This window comes from Corythoichthys intestinalis, chromosome 5 (assembly GCF_030265065.1).
Source record: "Corythoichthys intestinalis isolate RoL2023-P3 chromosome 5, ASM3026506v1, whole genome shotgun sequence".
Classification (NCBI taxonomy): domain Eukaryota; kingdom Metazoa; phylum Chordata; class Actinopteri; order Syngnathiformes; family Syngnathidae; genus Corythoichthys; species Corythoichthys intestinalis.
Window position 1 is genome coordinate 53,745,204 of NC_080399.1, and position 22,622 is coordinate 53,767,825.

At 37.5% G+C, this 22,622-nt stretch overlaps 1 protein-coding gene across 1 annotated transcript in view; it reads left to right on the top strand.

The window, feature by feature from the left end:
- The window catches only part of LOC130915671 (spondin-1-like), a 175,614-nt gene that overhangs the window by 33,006 nt on the left and 119,986 nt on the right, over positions 1 to 22,622 (top strand). The window contains exon 3 of the mRNA XM_057835646.1: positions 5,476 to 5,609. Within this exon, the coding sequence (XP_057691629.1) occupies positions 5,476 to 5,609 (134 nt within the window). The remainder of the gene's footprint in view (positions 1 to 5,475; positions 5,610 to 22,622) is intronic.

Genomic DNA, 22,622 nt, shown 5'->3' on the forward strand with positions numbered 1-22,622 from the left:
GATTGTAATTAATCAGCCCTTAGCCAAAAATAAATACAAAATTTGGCTTGAGGATCAATCCGTACATCCTGTGAAAATACCTGCCAAAGTTCATTTGGATCTATCCATGAATAACGGAGGAGTAGCAATTTTAATTCCACATCTAATTAACTCATTCGCTCCCAAAACGTATAAATACGTTCTATTTTTAATTGTTTCAGTGTCCCAAAGACGTATTTATACATCTTTTACGTTTTTTTTTTTTTTTTTCAAAAGAGACATCTCTGGGTTCTGATTCAATTTAGCTCCAAAGCACAAAGCTGAAAATCCATTTTAAAGCAACAAAACTGGCCACTGGAGGGCAGCAGCGCATTTGTTAAGACCCACAACCCGATTCAACAGCAATGAACGGCCAAGCCTTCATCTTCCGTCTGGGGCGCCGGCGGAAGAGGACAGAATGGACGACCGTGGAGAACGACTGGGACCACTCGCGAGCAGAGCCCGCAGAGACTCAAAAAAAGTCATCTTCATGGGACAGGCGGCGATGAGGGAAAAGTTTAAGCGGCTGTCACAGCCGGAACATCGTCATCTTTCAGTGAGTTATGTGTAATTAAATTGTTACTTTGCTATCAAAAGCTCTATTTGTCTTGTTGTTTATCTTATTTTGTAAAAGGAAAACATTATTCAGATGTTTGGAATGTAACTAAAGCAAAAAAATAGCTGTGTTAAAGTCAATGTTATGTTTGAAATGTATCCTTTTATAAAAAGCTCATTTTCTCTCAATTTTTTTTCCCTTTTAATCAGAAATTGGAAAATTGCTCAAACTAAGCTATTTTCTAATGCTGATTTCTAAAGAATGGAAAAAGATATGAACTTTTTTTTCTGCTGGAAGAAGATAGTCTAATCTTTCTTTTGGTGGGTTCCATGTTTATATAGCAATAGAACACAATGTTCTCTGGGCCTTCCTAAATCAGTCAAAATCCAGTAAAACAGCCGGGAGCGAAGGGCCTTGCTTGAGTTAATGCAATTAATCAGCCTTAAGCCAAAAAAATAAAACATCTTGCTCCTATGATCGATCCGTATACTTCCCAAGAATACAACTACCAAATGTCATTCTGATCTGCCCATGAATAATAGTGGAGTAGCAATTTTAATTCCGCAATTAATTGATATAAGTAATCAGACATGCGACAACAAAACAAAAGATACCGTTCTCAGGATCGATGACTGACATAGTACATCCGTAGAATATTCTTCCAAATGTCATTCTGTCCAATAATAACGGAGAGGTAACAGTTTTAATCCTTTGAATTATTCAATGTAATTTATCAGGCAGGAGACAAAAATACAGCTTTGAGGATCGATGCAAATGCATGCCTAGAATATACCTGCCAAATTTAATTGTAATCCATCCATGAATATCGGAGGAGTGTCAATTTTGTGTCCAACCACTTTAGCCTGCTATAAAACATTGGCAGTCTTCTCTAAAATGCAAAATTGTGGTTAAGAGGTGAAACTTGAAGCATGAAATTTGCTGGTTAACAGCATTTACAAACAATGTGAAAAAAAGAAAAAAAAAATTACTTATACCTAGGGCTGCAGCTATCGATGAATCGATGAACTAGTTAGTTCGAATAATCGAGTAATCGTATAAGGAACATAAAAAATTAAAATACCTTAGCTGAGCCTCAAACGGTATAGAAAACAAATAAATAAGAATCTAGGTACAACGAAAGAACAATTGTCTAACTTACATAGTAAAAGTCCACTAGCTTAAATGCTATAAAATACTAACTTTTTTTTGTTTTTTGTTTTAATGCAATGCTATAAACAAATGGTTCAGAAACATATGTTCCCACAAAAATTGGCTGAATATACCTTTAAACTAAATTACGAATGCATTAACATAAAAAACATTAGCTTAAACAAAAACTCAGCTTATGTTGGTCTTAACAGGGAGCAGATGGATTCAGCCATGAGAATGAAGCAGACTAGAGGGCAGTGTATTCACCCAAATCAATAAAATTAAAGGCAAACACTTTCAAAACAAACCATTACAATGCCACTTTAACTAAACGAAGACTCGAAGCAGCAAAATTTAATTTCAATAATGTTTTGTAATCGAATACTTGAGTTAATTGATTAATCTTTGCAGCACTACTTATAGCACATGCATGAAAAAAAGAAAAGAGCACTTTTTTTTTTTACAGAGTGTAAAGCTTATGGTTAGCGGCTTAGCGAATGTACTTCTGCTGAACATTTCAAAATAAAAGCATGTCATGTTCAACATATAAATGACGATTTCTGGAGTTAATCTCACATACTTCAGATTCTACACTAAGAATAGCTTTAAATTGACACCCATTATGAAAAATCTGATTGGCAATTAATAATTTGGCTTCAAATATGCTAACATGTGCACTTTGCAGGACATGATGACATTTATTTTGGATCAAATAACACGTTTGATGGGCTCTAATTGATGGAAAGCAAAAATAGCATTGGGTTTCTCCCCTATTTTCTATTCTGCACTTAGCTAGCTTTCAAATAACTCGCTAAGCATTGTGTGTTTAATATAGTTTGTGTTTTATTTGAAGAACAACAATTTTGTTGCATTTGAATGGGTGATTTATTAGGATGTATTGTCACTACAGTACTGGTTGAATTGGTTAAAAAAAATACAATAATATCGCATATGGACAATAAGTTCTGAGACAATATATCACCTACTAAAATTTGTTAACATGACAGACCTAGCTGGTGGTTAAGCGGGGCATGACTTAAGCACAGTCACCAAACATAACTACAGTGTCTGAGGCTTAACAGGCCAGCTTCATTTTCCCCCACTTTGAAGTGTTATCACTCAAAACACTGTTTTCTTACGCTTAATTAGATAATTTATTCATTGCCTTCAATTGCACAGTTCCTTTATTACGTTATTGTTATTGTGTTCTTTACTACTTCACTTAATAGTTTTGTCTTTCTTTGGGTAAACAAGTCAGGAAGTAATACGTGCAGGGGTGTGTGTGTAAGATATGTCACACCCTCACAACATTAAAAAAATCGATCCATAAATTACACAAATACAGTGTATCACAAAAGTGAGTACACCCCTCGCATTTCTGCAGATATTTAAGAATATCTTTTCATGGGACAACACTGACAAAATGACACTTTGACACAATGAAAAGTAGTCTGTGTGCAGCTTATATAATAGAGTTCATTTATTAACCCCTCAAAATAACTTTAAAATATAGCCATTAATATCTAAACCCCTGGCAACAGAAGTAAGTACACCGCTTAGTAAATAAGTACATCCCTAAATGTCGAAATTGAGTACTGCTTGTCATTTTCCCTCCAAAATGTCATGTGACTCGTTACAGGAGTGCTGTCAGCATTGCTGCAGAGATTGAAGAGGTGGGGGGTCAGCGTATTTGTGCTCAGACCATACGCCGCACTCCACATCAAATCGGTGTGCATGGCTGCCACCCCAAGAGGAAGCCTCTTCTGAAGACGGTACACAAGAAAGTCCACAGTTTGCTGAAGACATGTCAACAAAGCACATGGATTACTGGAACCATGTTCTATGGTCTGATGAGACGGGAAGGCTATATGGCTATATTTTGAGTTATTTTGAGGGAAAATAAATTAACTCTATTATATAAACTGCACACAGACTACTTTTCATTGTGTCAAAGTGTCATTTTGTCAGTGCTGTCCCATGAAAAGATATACTTAAATATCTGCAGAAATTTCTTCAACCATGTCAGTGTATTTGTGCTAACGTCAATTAATATAATTTTCAAGAAGTAACATTTTCCTTTTTTGTGGCCCAACTACATGGTTTATAGGTGCTTGGGAAAATATTTATTGAAGACACGTTATAATCAATCCAGCAGATTAGCCACAAGCTTTATGAATACCAAAACTGGAATGCAAATGTATTAATGTGTTATTCTCGCACATTAACTTTTCCATCAATCTGTGTTGTAGGTTTATCTATTAGGAACATTTTTAAATATTTTAATATTATTTTTTAGAGCAAAATGATGGTGCGCTTGCTTTTTGTTAGGTGTAAATCCATTTGTGAATTTTCGCCCAGAAATAAAATACATTGCGCCGAAAGAAATAGCATATGTAAACAACATAACCTTGTTGAGAATCACATTTTTCATGAACAACACAATTATTCGCAATCCAGATTAGATTTATTCATTATATTCGGTTCACATTTCACGTTTTCTCAGAACTTCTGCTTTTTTTTTGTTCTTGTCTTGCATTTCTTTGCTGCCTGCAACTCTTCCTTGTCCTTTGTTTCTCTTTTCGAATGCCTTTTAGCCCCTTTTTTGTGGGTACCTTTGACTGACACAGATTCAGGCTAAGTGACACAAACCAAAGCAATGGCTCGAATAGAGAGGCAGGGGGAGGTCAACATTGAAATCCTGGACCACCATGTATATGTTTGCCTGAGTACGTGTTTCTATTCTGCTGTATACAAATTGTGCATTTGTGAATTTGCATGTGGATGTCTTTGTGTTACAGATGATGGTGGTTAGTGTGTGGATGTTTTTGAATTGCAAAATAAGGAAGCTGACAAAGGAGAGAAAGCTTTCAGTGACAGAATACTCTTCGTGTCCTTTGGGGGCATTTGGGTGGGACGACAGTTGGAAAATGTCGCAATAAGGTCAGAGGTGATGTGTGAATGGGTATGTGTGTTTGAGTCTGTTGTAAACCTTAAGTCGCCTTCAACTACCCACCGTAGGGATTACGATAGAAGCCACTACAATGCAGTGGCAACTTAAAAATGTCCCCTTTCACCGTTCATATTTGACTGCCAGCTTCTCGTAGCTTCGGATCAGCACCTCCAAGTCTGAGGCCATGGTTCTCAGTTGGAAAAGGTTGGATATCTCACTCCAGGTCAGGGGTGAGTGCCTGCCCCAGGTGGAGGAGTTCAAGTATCTCGGGATCTTGTTCACAAGTCAGGCTAGGTCAGAGTGTGAGCTCGACAGGTGGATTGAGACAACGTCCGAAGTGTTGCGGGCCCTTAACCGATCTGTCGTGGTGAAGAGAGAGCGGAGCTGGAAAGCAAAGCTCTCGATTTTAACGGTCAATCTACATTCCTACCTTCACATATGACCATGAACTTTGAGAAATGTACGAAAGAACAAGATCGCGGATATGAGCGGCTTAAATGAGTTTCCTTCGCAGAGTGGCCGGGCTCAGTCTTAGAGATAGGGTGAGGGGCTCGTTCATCTAGAAGGGACTCGGAGTAGAGCCATTGAGCCTCCGTGTCGAGAGGATCGAGATGTATTCTATAATTATTTTCAGTATTATCAAAGTTACTCTTCCTCTTTGCACCTCATAAAAAGACTTTTTTTTTTTTTTCTAAACTTGATTACACTTGAGCGTTGCTTCGTCTCCACATAAATATCAATTCAGACAGATGAAAGCAACCCTGCATGTAAATTAATTTGTGCTTTCCTTATTTCTTATCAGCTCATTGATGAAGACGACACACAGTTCATGACCAACTGTCCCCCTGCAGTGACCGAGAGCACCCCTCGCAGACGCACAAGGATTCAGGTTTTTTGGACAGCGCCACCAACTGGGAGTGGTTGTGTCATACTCAAGTAGGTTTTCTTCAATTGTTTGAGTATTCTTTTGCTTTAAATTTATTTATTTATTTATTTATTTTTGGTTTAAATGGACAATTCCATCACGAAGCCCAATCTGCGTATAATGTACAAGAATAGCAGTCAAACAGGAGTGTGACATGCACAGATCAATGTAAACTTCATGTGATTCATTAAGATGAAGTTCGTTGGTCTAATATGGACAGTAGTCATAGTCGATATTACACTTCCGTGAAAGAAATGGCTTGATTCAGAACAACAGCTCTTAAAAAAAAAAAAAAAATACATCCAATCACAATGGGCCTGGCTAATATGGCCTAAAAATTTTCCCTACACAATTAAATTTCTGATTTTAATCTATTTTTACCAATGGATTCTTAACAAAGAACACTTACATGAAAATGAAAATATTTCAGATCATAAAGTGGCTCCTTAATCACAACCGTTAATTTATTGTCATAAAACAAATGATGTTAGATGTATATGTAACAACAAATCTGAACCTTTATAAACAAAAGTCGCTGCTTCCAAACAGAGTTTACCTTTGTCCCAGAAAGTAAAAAAAAATTTTTTTTTTAATTATAGAATTTATAATTTTCCAGGTACAAAATTGGTACGGTTTTAATAAGATCTTTGGGAAAGTGAAAAAAGTTTCTACATCAGGGTTTAAGGCCATTTCACACTAGCAAAAGCCTTGCATGAGAGGATCTGGCTACAAAGAAGGTACGCTTGCCAGTATGACCAAATTTGGAAGTGTGGCTGTACCAACAATTAAGACGTAAACAGTGGGGTTTTGATGAATACAACATACGTAATTTACTAATAAAGCAAAATAAATGTGTTATTCTTAGCATAAACGGCTTGACTTTGACCAAGTTCAGAGTGTTTGACTCCTTAATCGTGAGGCTCATATGCCGGAACAAAAAACAAAGAAACACCCAAATAAATTGGACTACCATATAATTTTTAAACTTAATAATGTGCTTTTGCCAAATTTGTATAAAGCCCCTTTCAGACATACGAAGAAGTCCAGCTGACATGAGCATTAGTAACCTTTACTGGTGACCTAGTCACAAGCCTGGTACAGTACCAGCTCGAGCTATGTCTTTTTCACTGTAATTGTAATCTGATTACTTTCTTTCAGTAACCAGCAATCTAACGCACTCATTTTTCCAAACCAGTAATCTGATTAAAGTTAGTTTCCTTAGTGTCTGTGTTTTGCTATTTTGTTATTGCCTCATTATATAGTCAAAATTAAGAATATTGTAGTCATGTACGAAGAGCATTTCGAATTTTGAATTTTAGAAAGGTTCCCACTATGCGTTCTTTTCCATGGTATCCTCTCATAGTTACTTCCTGTTTTGGTCTCGTGTCACACGTGTCTTGGGACTGAGAAAGGCGTGAGGAACGTGGGTGCATATTCAAGCCGAGTGCAGTCACCTATTGAGATGTGCTAGGGAATGTTGGTCTGTGTGTGTCCATGAATGAACGTATTCTATTCTATTCTATTCTATTCTATTCTATTCTATTCTATTCTATTCTATTCTATTCTATTCTATTCTATTCTATTCTATTCTATTCATCACTACCGCTCGTCCTTGCCAAGTCGGCGAGCATTGTTAACATCAACATCAACATTCGTGTTGCACATTTATGCCGTGAGGTAATGTGTTCGTTTAACATGTGTTGTATGTTTGATTAAGTGTAAAGGGCTTAGTTGCCGTCACGTTTTGTGGCCAAATTGACCACGAGTGTGTACGGCGTGCTTCCGAGTTGTTGGCGCGCATTTGCGCCCACCTCCACCAGAATCATGTAGAAAGAGAGTCTCTGATCTCGCCGCGGATGGTCACGTGGTTCGTGTGTAGTTCTAAGCACAAGCAGCTCAGTAATGGTTTTGTATGGAACTTACAGCGGTGATTGCGATATTTATGGGAAATTGGATAAAATCACGTATCTAAGTACTTGTTTAATTATGTTTCAACAAATTCCATGCAGTTTGTCAGTAATTTGTTAGTTTCAGAGGCTCCGGAGTGGCTAAGCTAGCGCGAGTCAATGGTGGTTGAAATCAATCGACTAATTAAACCCCCCGCGAACTGGAAGATTAAGCCTTATGTGAATTTTTTTTTTTTTTTTTTTTTCCAAACCAGTCCTGTTCAGCTGCTTGACACGGAGAATGGAAATCTGAGTGTCCGATTGGTCTGAACAGTTTTAATGTATCACATTGGAGTATAACATACTACCATTGTGATCATTCAACATGCCTCATTTATTAGTAGAAAGCCGCGAACAGGAAGGAAGGAGGAAGGAGGACATAAAGCAGGAGAGAGACACAGAAGAAGTAGAAAGAACAAGAAATACATTGAACACCTACACTAACTATGAATATGTTGGTGCTTTCGTTAGCCAGTTGTATTTCCAGTTGACACCATGTGGGAGGCCTGATGACCAGGGAAAAAAGAAGAGGTGGGGAGAGTAGGAAAGATGAGTGATTGGAAATGGGTGGAGTGTACACAAATCAGCCACGTGAGAGGTAGAACCCAGTATTTGTGTGAATCTCTTGTGAGTGTGAGTATGCTGCCATCCTATTCTATGCTATCTGATAGCTAATCCTGACACCGGGTTTTACTATTTGAGTGTGTCGAATTGCACCTAGTCATGCGTGAATCCCATCAGAGATATGATAGTCCTGCAGACGAGTGGAAATGCCGGCGCAAGCTGCACCAGGGCCACGGCTCTTAGGGCAGTGGGACCGCCGCATGGAGGTTCGACCTAGCTTCCCGTCCCACCACCCCTTGCCGATAGGGTTATGTAAAAAATTCTGATCTTCCCCTTTAAAGTCATTTATCAGAACGTCAATTACATGCAGTGACATTTATCTGTTGTCATTCTTATGTTGAGGCAGCAAAGGGAGAAAAATTGGTAAAAAGTAACCGATAAATTACTTTCAAAGTAACTTAGTTAATAAATAAAGTATTCACTAAAGTAACTAGATTAATTTTTGGAGGCGTAATCAGTAATCAGTAATGAAACTGGTTTTTCAAGTAATCTGTGACAACACTGGAATACAGCGGATAATGCTCTGCTCAGAACACATACTGTAGGTTAATGACATAGCTCTCTTATTCATAGACTTTATTACGATTATGAAGTTATGAAGTCTATGCCTTATTTTCTTCCCTCTTCAACATCATTTGACAAATACAGTAGCAAACAAAGAACCTATTTACTACATTATTAACAAAGTAGATGCGGCAACTATTCGCCAGGCTTGGTAAGACACTGTTAACTTTTGAATGGGACTGCGTGGCACTTTGTTGCTGAGTGAAGGCTGTACAAGTGTTCGTATAAATGTTCATATTATATTATTACAAACATAGCTGAGGATGTATCTTTGTTGAGTCTGGTCTCTTACAAATGATTAGGTATGATTGGTACAGTAAGTTAACACTGAGCGTGAAAGCTGCCGAGCTGAGTAAATACAGCTACATTTCCTACTAGTATAAAGGCCGCCGAACCGGTAAAGTATCGCTGCATTACCTTGTGGCTGAAAGCTACGAGCCAGGTAGATTCCAGGTCACGTTGCCCTGTAATGTAAAGTCTTCAGACTTAACATTGGCAAACCAGCTCGTTTGTATATTATCGCCATCCCTAATAATGAGCATACTGTCAAAAGAAGAATGTGTATCAATTAATGGCTTCGAAGGAAAGTTGTTTCTAAAGGTGTACTAAGCTGACATGTAGTCCATCATGCTTTAGCATCTGGCATTTGCCCATTAATATAAAGGTGGAATTGAATTTTAAATTAATGAATAAGGGAAACTTTCATTAGTCACTTGTGCTACCATCCCATTAATTGTAATTTAACGGTGCTGTTATTGAATGCACAACTGGAATGGTCTCACCCACATCAGGTTCTTTGTTGCACTCTAATGTATTGTACTTTTGAACTGTTGCAGGGACATTTCATGTCCATCTAATATGTATACCAACTGGTCATTGGCTAGCATAAGTACACTAAACCGATAGTCTCCTCAAAAAAGCTGTGAAAGTACTGGACAAGAAATCATTTCCCTATAACACTGCCCAATTCTAAAGACATGTAATATTTGAAGTTTTGATAAAAAGGGTTTTCAACTTATGAAACTTATTTAGTGTGAGACTGTGTGTGTGTGCATGTGAGCATGTCCGGTGTTTCCTCTAGGATTTTTTCAGCAGCTGGGCAGAAACAAATTCAAATAAATACGTTTTAAATGCATTTGTTTTACACAGTATAAAGACTGCCCAGCCCTAAAAAAGTCTCTACCAAGAAAATGGTCAGAATAGAATAGAATAGAATAGAATAGAATAGAATAGAATAGAATAGAATAGAATAGAATAGAATAGAATAGAATAGAATATCCCTTTATTGTCATTATACAGTTGTACAATGAAATTGTGGAGCATCTCCCTTTACAGTGCAACAAGTAAAAATCTCGAAAGTGGCTTGCAAGAATAAAAGTATAAAATCTAAATAAATATAAAATATGTACGAACTTGTCCTATGTTCAGGCAGTGCAAATAATTGAAGTGAGGTAGCAGCAGTTGACAGTGAAGGCATTGAATATTGCACAAGTAAAAATCTCGAAAGTGGCTTGCAAAAATAAAAGGATAAAATCTGAATAAATATAAAATATGTATGAGGTAGTCCTATGTTCAGGCAGTGCAAGTAATTGAAGTGAAGTAGAAGCAGTTGACAGCGAAAGCAGTGAATATTGCACATTAATATTGCACGTAAATAAGTATTGCACATAGAATATGTGTGAATAGAAGTAGCAGAAGTTGACAGTAAGGCATTGAATACTTTATTAGACTGTCTTTAGAGCTGCAATGATTCATCGATTAACTCCAGTAATTCGATCAGAAAAAACTTTGAATCAAATTTTCCTGCTACGAGGATCCGTTTAATCAGATTGACGTTGTAATGGTTTGTTTTGAAAGTGTTGCATTTAGTTTGATTGATTTGGGTGGATACAGTGCCCTCTAGTTGCAACAGAGAATATGCCATAACTAATCTAAGATGGCTGAATCCAGCTGCTCTCTGTTAAGACAGACATAAGGTATGTTTTTGTTAGAGCAAATATGTTTGTTTATGAATTCACCATTTAGTTGGAAGTTTATTTAGCAAATTTTTTTTTGTAGGAATATGTGTTTGAACAATTTGTTAAGAGCATTTTTAGAAAACGTTAGCATTTTATAGTATTTAAGCTAGTGGGCTTTCGTTTTGAAAATTAGCCAATTGTTCTTATGTTGTACCTTATCCTTATTTATTTATTTATATATTTATTTATTTATTTATTTATTTATTTTTATTTATTTTTTATATCGTTTGAGGCTAAGATCAGGTATTTGAATTTATTTTCAAATGCATTTATTGCTCTTGTGAAATGAAAACGCAATTCTGCATAGTTTGAAGAAACATTCAGTATTTTTATTTTGTATTTAATGATCTTTTGAAAGTATAATCTTAGCAAGCCAAAATAACGATTGCTGCAAGCATAAATACTTGTTTATTTGTTTTATCGTCATATCCTAAAATTTATTCTGCATCAAATTCAGTGTTCTAATCCAATTACTCGATTTTTCGAACTAACTAATTGATAGATTAAGCAATTTCCTAAACAATTGATAGCTGCAGCCCTAACTGCCTTTAGCTTTGATTATGGCACACATTCGCCTTGGCATTGTTTTGATAAGCTTCTGCAATATCACAAGATTTATTTCCATCCGTGTTACAATATTTTTTTCACCAAGATCTTGTGTTTGTGATGGTAGAGTCAGACTGCTTCGCAAAGTCTTCTCCAGCACATACATACATGGACTTGCCCCACCACCTTCGGGAGAGTTTATTGTGTTAAAATCCAGCACAAGTGGGAGAACAACTAGAGCCTCCATTATAGGTGACTGTGCAGTTTCATACAGACATAAAACTGTCAGTCATCAGGCTTGGTCAAAGGCACTGAGGTCTGGAGTGAGATTCCAGCTCAAATAAGAGAAGGGCTTACTTTTAACACTTTTAAAGTCAGAATAAAAAATTGCCTGAAAGGAAAACAGGTATTTCAGCACTGATTTTCTCTTAGGCTTTCTTTGTTTCTTCAGTTTTAGTTTGTAAATCCTTCTATTGTTGGTTCATTCATTTATTTATTTATTTTTTTGGTTTGTTTTCTTTCATTTGTATTTGTCATTTTTTCTGATGAGCCAAGGACTCTAGAAGAAAAGTAACTTTGCCTATTTTCTGGCATACTTATTGATTGTTCATTGATGCACAGCCGGTAATAAATAAATGAGATACTCTATGTTTGAAGATAATGTCTTTAGTAATACTACAAAGATGTTAACCATTGCTGTTTTTGGCAGCCCTTCAATTTTTCTCTTAGTCTTTTGGACGAAAATACTTATTAGTCTTAGTCATATTTCATCATATATCATCTAAAAGTATTAAAACCGGGATTTTTTTTTTTTTTTACTGGTGCACATTTGCAACGCCTGGACCAACAACGCTTAAAGACTTGCTGTTTTGGTTCCAATGTCATTGTTAACAAGTGGCAACACAAAGGGGTTAATTTGTGCCGGATCCTGCCGGAACAAGATCCGGCACGTCTTGATTTTGGCCTCCCTGTGTGTGTTATTTGGGCAAATCCGGCACCTCTTGTATATAGAAAATAATAATAATTTTAAAACGTTTTTTAAAAATGTATAAAATAATAATATCCATAAATTCATTTACAGAACAAATCTCAAGAATTGCATGCTGTTTATAAAAGTGTAACGTCATCTGAAATAATCGGAGATTTGTTGATGTACTGAAAAGCTAGACCAACAAATCACGGCCCTGACATAAAAAAAAAAAAAAAAACTTTGGAAATTTGCGGCGTCTGGGGAGCATGCAGCCAGGATTAAATGGTATTTCAACATGCCAAAAAGAGTTGCATTTACTGTTTTTTATCAAAAAGAAGGAAGATGGTTCAAAACGAGTCAGAAAAGCAACAACCAGCGATGAAGGTGGCTGCAGCGATCATGCTAATGGGAAGGACCGGGTGCAGCAGGAGGCTAGCGCCACAGCAGCTAGTCAGCTTCACGGACAGCCAGCCAAGCTGGGGCAGGAGGCTGCTACCGTGGCAGCAGATGGTCAGGTTCAGCGCCACCCGGAGTGGGGGCAAGCTACAACGCCAGGAGTTAGCCAGGTGGACCACCAATAGCTGGAGCAACAGGCCAGGACCCTTATGGGAAATTCGGATTTGGGCTGCAAAAATTGTAAGGCAGTGGAAACTTTGGAGCCAGAGAAGACAGGGTGGATGAAAATCGCAAAAGTATGGGTTTGTGTTATTTATTGTAATCTCAGATTTTTTTTTTTATGTGTTACAAGTTAGAGGTGTTAAGAAACGAATTGCTGACTGTGTACTGTAAGTCCCACCTGTGGTTATGTGGACAATTGCCCGTGCTGTGCAGAGTATAGCCTAAATAATTGTAAATTGTTGTCATAATAATCATACCACGGATATTATCTGAAATTGAGGCTTGTAAGTCCCACAGCATGGTGTGCATTTGCATGTTGTTTTCAGCACCATTTTTTGCGTATGTTCCGTGACCTGTGCCCGTCTCGTCATCCCTGCGCTGTCATATGTACTTTGCGTTCCGGCACCTTATGATTTACAAATCAAGCACTGGCAACATTTCATTTGCCAAAGCAGTCTTCAGCAAAATGTTTTGATCAAAACAACAGAACACTTACTGACTGGCCCACTCTATGTGCTCAATCCACTTTGCAATCCACCTGGTTGGAGTAATTTCCTACACAACACGTATTAACCATTGTTCCGTAGACAACACGTATCAACGATTTTTCCGATAAAACAGATTGTTTCTTGGAAAAACAGCTAAAACGCTGATTGCCTCAGCAATTAAACTAAACAGATAAGGGCACTGCGCACAAAAGGCCTGCGTTTGATTATATTGCTTCCGGTTACTGAAGCTGGCTTCCTGGCCAACACTGAAATGAGATTAAAGCTGTGTTTTGCTCATTTTTTATACATTTCAAAAATAAAAGGACTACAATTTGTGGCTCAGCGAAGTCCAATCTATCAAAATCAGCAAAGTACCTCCTAACGTGATAGTGGGACTTTAAGACAATTTATTTTGAATGCTAAAAAAATGAACTCGACTATTATGTAAAACTGTTACCATAGTCAGAAACCTATAGTAAACTGCATTTATTTAGTGCCTTTATTTTCATTACCAACTCTGCCGTTGTTCATCTCAGTGGTTTTCCATCTCCTCACCTAAATTCCTGAGGGAAATACCTTCCATGACTCTTCCATAGCAGAGTGAGATGCGCTAACATGCCTTAACCTCCCATGTACACTCCCAGCTGTGTTTCAAGTTATCTGCTGCTTTTTTTGACAGATGGCATGAATCCATCAGTGTTTGTTGGCCAATAAATCTAACTCTGCAAAAAGGCACATCTGCTATGCAAACTCACTTCCCATTACTGCCATCCTCTCCTTTCAACAGGAAGATTAAAATTTAGCAGACTATCATCCAACAATTGATGCCCTATTTCCTCACGCTCCTCTGTAACTTGGCTGTCACTTTAACTTTTAAAATTGATGGATTTATTTGTTTTCAAAATTCCATTAATTATATATCCTTTGTAACATATATATTTGTCACACATCTGAGCTCCCATTTATCATAGAATTCATTTGTAAAATAAAAACCAACATGACACATTTGCACACTGAATTTTTGGGTGGCTGGGGAGGCGGGGGCTCGGGCGGCAAGATAAGAAAAAGACAGAACTGCATCCAGGCAATGTTCATTTCTCATCAATGCTTTACTTTTATTTAGCTTGTGTTCCTTTCTGGACTATAGTATCCAGTCAAAAGAAAAATGTTCTCCCCGCCAAAACAAAAACAAACAAAAAAACTCTCAATCAGCTTATCGGCAAACTTTGCAAGAACCCTGATAATGATACTGTTTATTTGATTCAGGTGTGTTGAGGGAGGGAGACATGGAAACTAAGATGGATAGTGTATCGTGAGGACCGGACTTGGACACCCCTGGTCTAAGTGAAGTATTAATGCTAAAACTGTGGCTCATTGCGTCAAACAAATAAAATCTAATCTTTTCTCCCAGAAGATTTTGGCCTTTTAGATTAATACATATTAAATCATTGGCTGCCATTGACTGTGACATACGTCCAATCAATGACTGGGAGTGGCTGGCAGTGAATGCTCTCAGTCAAAACTGACTGGATGTCAAGCGCCATCACTGCCAGACAATGAGTTAATCTTTGCACTGATGGTGTAACAAGGAGCGCTAATTATTCTTTGAGGTGGTACTTCCTGGAAAATCTTTGTGAACCACTGACCTATTTTCGAGAAGTATATAATTATCCAACTATTATCAGGCTACTCAAAAGACTATGTACTAGAACCGGGTGGTTTACTGAAAATTTACCGTAACGGAGATGGTTTAAGTTGACCGACATAATTTTGACCATGTCAAAATTTTTTTTTTTTTTTTTTTTTTTTTTATGAAACGAAAAAATTTATGCATTTTCAGCCCACTTTGACTATGTGTTGTTCGGCTATGCTCATTCCCTTTAAGAGAGTACAGCCAGTGTGCATGCGTGAACTCACGTGGCTAATAGAAAATCAAACAGAAGCATGTTGCTATCAACCAGTGTTCGGCAATTCCGTCCTGCACAATGCTCAGCGCGCTTGCGCAAGCATCTACACTCATGCGCGCATCGGTTTTTTATTACCCTTTCATTGCCTCAAAAATACTTTTTGCATGTATTTCCCTCTCATAGTTTTAACCATTGTGCTTTTTGGTGGTAGCTTTAAAGCAGTTGGCCACATTAGTCACATAGCATATTTAAACCGTCCTTAATTGATATAACTACATTTAAGTATTTTCATTAGGCATTTTTTTAGTACGTTCTGCCCGTATGCATCTAAACAAAACAAGTTGAAAGCGCACGGTAGTACTTTGGGTGTTAAATTGGCCTCATGTAGAAGTTTTGACCGATGTAGGACATTTTGGCAGAAAACCGGGACACTAACGCGACAAGTGAACAAGCTGGAGATGCATGGCTGTCGCTTGCTTGGTGGGGCTTGCTTGGGGCTGGATGTAATTGGGCGTGCTCAAGTGTGGGGTCCCGGTGCCGGGATTGGCGATGGGGTGGCGTAGGGTCAGTCGCCAACGGGCTTACACTCACAAGGGATTCACACGATTACTGGGTTCTAGATCACATAGCTGATTTGTGTACACTCTACCCCTTTCAATCACTTAGCTTATAGACTCCCCCACCCCCTTCCCCTTCTTTCCCTGGTCAACAGGCCCCCCACATGGTGTCAACCGGGAATACATCTAGCTGACAATAGCACCAACATATTTATAGTTAGTGTAGGCGTTCAATGTATTTGTTGTTGTTGTTTGTGTTTCTTTTCTCTCTTCTCTTGTGTTTCTTTTCTTCTGTTCCCCCACAACCCCTTCCCGTTCACTGCTTTGTCATTATAAACGAGGTATGTTGAATAATCACAATGGGAGTAATTGTGAAACAGTCAATGTGAAACATTAAAACTGTTCAGACCAACCGGACACTTAGACTTCCATTCTCCGTGTCAAACAGCTGAACATGACAGGTTTAAAAAAAAAAAAAAAAAAAAAAAGAAAACATGCTGGATTTGGATAAAAGTGATATGGCTACCAATAGCCGTTTCACTTTTATCATTTTAGCCATTTTGAGTATAGCATTAGTCGACGCTCATTGTGTGGTGTTGGTGCCAAGAAACTGTTGTATTTTGGATTCGAGAAGGACGACGAACCATGGAGCCCTACATCAGTTTGACAGTTCATTTCATAGACAACAAGTGGGAGCTGCACACCTCAGATGATGTATACAACCTATTTCTCGTACGACCACACAGGTGAAATGATTGCTCAGGCCCGGAAACAAATGCTCTTCTGCGTGGGACGTGAAGTCGCCATCACCACCGACAAAACAAAAAACAAACTGGTAATGGTTAACATGCTAGTTTTTCGCAATAGGAGCTTGAAGTAAACACTTGTGTTGAGGGAACATGTCACAGCAGTCATTAACAATAAATTGTCTGATACTCGGTCTACTGAAGTGCACTTTTCAAGCCCCTCTTGCTGTAAGTCATTTGTGTTACAATGACATTTTTGCACAGTGGCCACAGCAACATTTACAATGTCGTACATTGTTCAAGTCATTCAAGCCATTTTAAATGTTTATACTTGAATGCCTATTGTTTACAAGATATCTTTATAAAGTTAACGTTGACAGTGAATGTAAAATCGTTAAACATTTCAATTTGAAATCTGGTAAATAAATCAATGAGAAATGGTTAATGGTTAATTTGTATTTCATGCATTGATTCAGATTTTCAAATTATGTAACAGTCCCAGTGACGTGCGGTCAGGGGAGGCAGGTGAGGCAGAGCCTCACCTGTCATCATGACAAAAAAATAATTATAGCATCAAATTTAAATGAATATTTGTCCATTGCTCTTTATGTATGACTCATTTCAAACATTTTTATAGTCAGAATCGCTGAATTTGCCTATTTCCTGTTCAAATAAAGAAATGAAACGAGAGGTGCGGCAGCAACGAGTAAAGCCTCACCTCTGATTGCGCAATCCATAACAAACTGGGTTGATACATGGAATTGGAGCGTGCAGGTTGCCGTACATTTGCATGTCGCCATTATAATGTTTCCAGATACGTTTATTTGACCTGATTTTCCACAGTCTGGCTTTATCCCTTAAAGTTTAATGTTTGTTAGCGACATATTTAGTTTTGCTGATGGGAAATAAAACCGCAGTGAAAAGGCACAGGTTCCGGCAGATAGTACTCTGCCGCACTGCAAGGGGGCATACGTGAAACTGGACTTTCCGTTAAATGTGGACGCGGTTAACACAACACCGGAGCTAAAAGGTTTGCTTCAAACTACGGGACAGAAGATAACTCGCGCTTTTCAAACGGACTGGTACACCCGAAAAGACTGGCGATGTGGCTGTCCTTCGAAAAATCGCCTTTGCTGCTTTCCCTGCCTTTTCTTCTCAACTTATGCCAATGTCTGGACTAACACGAGATATTGTGACATTAAAAAACTACCACGAAGCCTCAGCAAACACGAGAGCTCGACCACTCACATTCAAAGCCTGATTGCTTTAAAAACTTTTGGAAGCTCAAGGATTGATATGGCTTTGACGAACAGCGGAAGCTCAACGGTAGCATCCTCAATGCTAAGGTAAAGAAAAGAGTTTGAAAGACCTCATTAATGCAACCTGCATCCTAGCTAAACAAGAGTTAACATTTCGTGGTAACGATGAGCGTGTAAGCTCTTCTAAACGTGGCATATATGTAGAACGATTACACGGTTTTGCTGAGAAAGATGAAAGGTTAGCTAGACTTTTGGACACATCCACTGTGTTTTCTGGCATGTCAAATAGAACACAGAACGATCTAATTGAAGTAATCCTCTCCATTGAGGCGGAGAGATTTTTTTAAAGTAAAGGAAAATAAGGAGGACTTTTACAAAAAGGGCGTAGGTTTGCATAGGGACGGTAGGGACATAACACTACCAACTTTTCAGGATGCTAAAATTGTCCCCACCAACTTTTAAGCAACCTTACCTTTTTTGCATGATATAATGTTCAGTTATATAGAGAATTTAGATCTTTCAATAGTTCCATATGTTGTAAGGATAGAATTGACCCTACTATTATTAAGTGAATTATTTTCATTATGTTTATTTTGCTAATAAAAACCAGGAAGTTTTCAAAATGTTTCTTTAGTATTTATTTAAAACAAAGGTTTGAATCGAACAGTGTATCATCTGAACCAATGCATGTAAAAGTTATTATCAGAAGATAAGGATTTATTTTGCATTGATCATTTTGCCTATTAATTAATTAGGTTCATATACATGAGAAATGTGGCCCTTTGTCCCCTTCATCCAATCTGTTTGGTCTAATTAATGTCCCGTCCCCAGCAAAAAGTGTACCTACATGCAGGTTATGCTGTTATATTGTCCCTATGAATGTTGATACCAAACCTATGCCCTTCCAAATTAGCGCAGGTTTTTGTGGTGAAGGACAGGCGCAAGAGCACAAACAGTTTTCATTTCAATCTTATTAAAAAAAAAAAAAAAAAAAAAAAAAAAAAAGAGACCAAGAAAAATACAATATTTAAAAACTAAATTTTGGCCTTTAAAATATTCTTTGTTTTTCTTTTCACACTTTTTGTTTAGCAAACTGTAATAAATTGATTAAAGTATCAGAATTAAAAGTTTTAAAAACAACTGAATATTTCACAAAAGGTCAGAATTGAATTCTGTGGTTTTGTACACCACTCTTTACTCTCATTTATGTTGCATGAATTATAGAATTGCGACGACCAACACATTGAGGGTGTAGAGCAAATGCATGTTATTTTCTTACTTTTACGTATCGATAATATGTACCATGTGTGCGTGTTTTGTGAAGAATGCTGATGAGATATGAAATAACCAGTAGCCAATTGAATAAGCTACCCTTTTTGGTTTATATATTTGGAAATCTGACACGGAAGGAGTCAGTGCCTCACCAACCATGAACCTCACCGCACGTCACTGAACAGTCCGCATGGGCAAATTTATTGTCATTAATCGTTTTCAATGTAAATCTGCTCAATTTACCGTGATAAGTACTTAAGAGCATATTGCCCAGCCCTGCTTTATACACATGTATTGAAAATACTGGATGAAATAAATACTATCATATGTTCAGCCCGTAACATCTCTATAATGACTGGTTTGAATACTTAACACAATGTCGGAGGCCCAATATTTAAAAACTATATATTTTATGTTATTTGCAATTTACTGGACTGTCTCAGAAAATTAGAATACACAATATTCTAATTTTCTGAGACAGTCCTGTACATTAATCCACCATTTAAAGCAGGGGTGTCCAAACTTTTTGCAAAGGGGACCAGATTTGGCGTGGTAAAAATGTGGGGGGCCGACCTTGGCTGACGTCCTTTACATAGAACAATATACAGGACTGTCTCAGAAAATTAGAATATTGTGTATTCTAATTTTCTGAGACAGTCCAGTAATGGTAGTGTGTAAAGTCTCTTTCGTAACAATTGTAACTGTTCCATCTTCTGAAATTTGTCGTTGTATTATGTAGCATTTCATTATCTATGCTATTGTTCATGGAAGGCACAGGGGTTTGAGCTAATTATGATTTGTATCAGATGGGATTCGTTCATTAGCCGTTTTGGTGCTATCATGCTCGGCTGAGACAGAAATGTTTGCATCCAGTTGGAGATATTAATCATTAGGATATGAATGAACAGAAAAGGTTAAAAACTATCAACAGGGATACTATTGAATTAAAAAAAAAAAAAAGAAAAGAAAAGAAATTTAAATCCATCCATTTTCTTTAACTCTTGTATTCATAGACTCACAGGTGAGCTGGAGCCTTTCCCATTTTACTTAGGCTCGTTGCCATCAGTCTTGATGGAGACCCCTTACCCCAAAACATTAAAAGTTAATATGGGTAACCAAAAGGCAATGCACTGATTGTTCCATTATATAGACATCATCACAGCCAAAAGATGCAAAGAAAAAAGAGAACTCTTATATCAACAAAAATATATCCATCCATCCATATAAATTTTTTTTTGGAATTTGAGCCTTTAAATTTGAACCGTGCCTTTGAGCGGTTTGCAGAATACTTAAATTTAGGGGTCGCGAACCTTTAAGACAGAGAGAGCCAAAACCCAACATATTTTAAAATGTTTGCTTCCACAAGAGCCATACAGTGTGTGTGTATGTGTACTATGTATGTATGTATGTATATAAACATACACTGTAAATTCTGTGTTCTTTTACCAGCTTGTCTGAGTCCGTTTTGTAAGCACTGTTTCTTACGTGAATGAATGTAAATGCATTACACGGGAGGCAGACGATGGTCAGGCTCTGCTTTTACGAGCAGTCACCGAGTTACGATTGAAATAAATCTTGAGAAAACGACAAAGAAAGTCTAACATCGTTACTTGGGTTGTTACAATCGTTGCGCAGTTGTGAACTCACCACAAGGAAAATAAATAGAAACACGGTGTGGTGCCGCATATATTTCCTGGAATAGGAAACCACAAGGGCGATGTGCCTTTCGGGGCGGTCGTTTCGTGAGTTTCACTCTGCTGGAAGTGGCCACAATTTGACAGTCCAAAAAGTCACGAAAGTGAAGCGCCTGTGTGACTTGGGGTACCACGCGGTTCCCTTTCATGGTTTAATTTTCCCCTATGCAATTTTTATATACTCCAGTTCGCTCGGAATCGAGTCGGGAGGGGCCGACTCTGCCGCTGGCCGAGTGGTGACATAAAGCACGAGGCGATCTTGTCCATCTCCACGTAAACCGATTTGAAGCATATTATTGCGACGCACATTTGAAGTGTCCAAGTGCGAATGCGCCATCAGCTCATCATAGCTGGTTCATGTCAAGCGAGCCGGCGGATTCCACATTTATGATGTGATTTATGATGTTGGCAGCGAGGCATATGCGCTCATCAAAAGAGCCATATATGTCTGGTGAGACATAGGTTCCCGACCCCTGCTTTAATTAGTTTTGATTTTTTTTTAAAAGTATTTTTTTCAGTTAGTATTTCTTGTTTAAAACAGACTACCGTATTTTTCGGATTATAACTCGCACCTGAGTATAAGTCGCACCAGCCCAAAAATGCGCAATGAAGAGGAAAAAAAAAAACATATAAGTCGCACCGGAGTATTTTGGGGGGAAATTTACTTGATAAAATCCAACACATACAGTAGAACATATATGTCATCTTGAAAGGCAATTTAAAAAAGAAATACAATAGAGAACAACATGCTGAATAAGTGTACAGTATGATAATGTTACATGATGCATGAACAACAAAAGGCAAACGTGGACGGTATGTTAGCACAACATATTTATTAAGAGTTATTCAGATAACTCTAACATAAAGAAAATCCTAAGAAGTTTACCAAACCATCATTGTCACTCCAAACACCCAAATAACATGTGAAATTATATAATAATTAGGGCTGTCAAAATTATCGCGTTAACGCGCGGTAATTAATTTTTTAAATGAATCAGGTTAAAATATTTGACGCAATTAACGCATATGTCCCGCTCAGACAGTATTCTGCCTTTTGGTAAGTTTTACAGCAAGGCGTTTTGTGCTGTCTAACAGCGAACTCTTGTGGTTGCTTTGCGACATGGTTTATTGTGTTCTTGCCAGTTCAATATGGCTGCACGACATCTCGGGCTGACGCCTACATTGCAATATTGTGCTTATATGATCCTTGGACAAGATTTGTCCGTAAGTATGGTTGTTGTAAAGAATGTACATATTATGTTAGTAAGCGAAATGTTATATTTTTTGTATGAGACGCTTTTTGTTTATGTTTAGTGAACCTGTATAGCATGCTAAGCTAACGTTGTTGCTAATGCAATGCTTGTGTACTTTTTTTGTAGTTTTACAACGGTCCAAAGAGGACAATGGTTTGAGGCCATTTTATTAATAAATCAGATGAAAAAGGAAATGCCCACTACAGTCCTTATGTACAATAGGTTGAATGTATATATCCATCTTGTGTCTTATCTTTCCATTCCAACAATTTATTTTACAGAATATATATATAATTTACAGAAAAATATGGCATATTTTATAGATGGTTTGAATTGCGATTAATTGCGATTAAATACGATTAATTAATTTTTAAGCTGTAATTAACTTGATTAAAAATTTTAATCGTTTGACAGCCCTAATAATAATGTATTAACAATTTCACACATAAGTCGCTCCAGAGTATAAGTCGCACCCCCAGCCAAACTATGGGGAAAAAAATGCGCCTTATAGTCCAAAAAATACGGTATTTGGTCAAATAAACTAAAACGGCATAAATTCTGC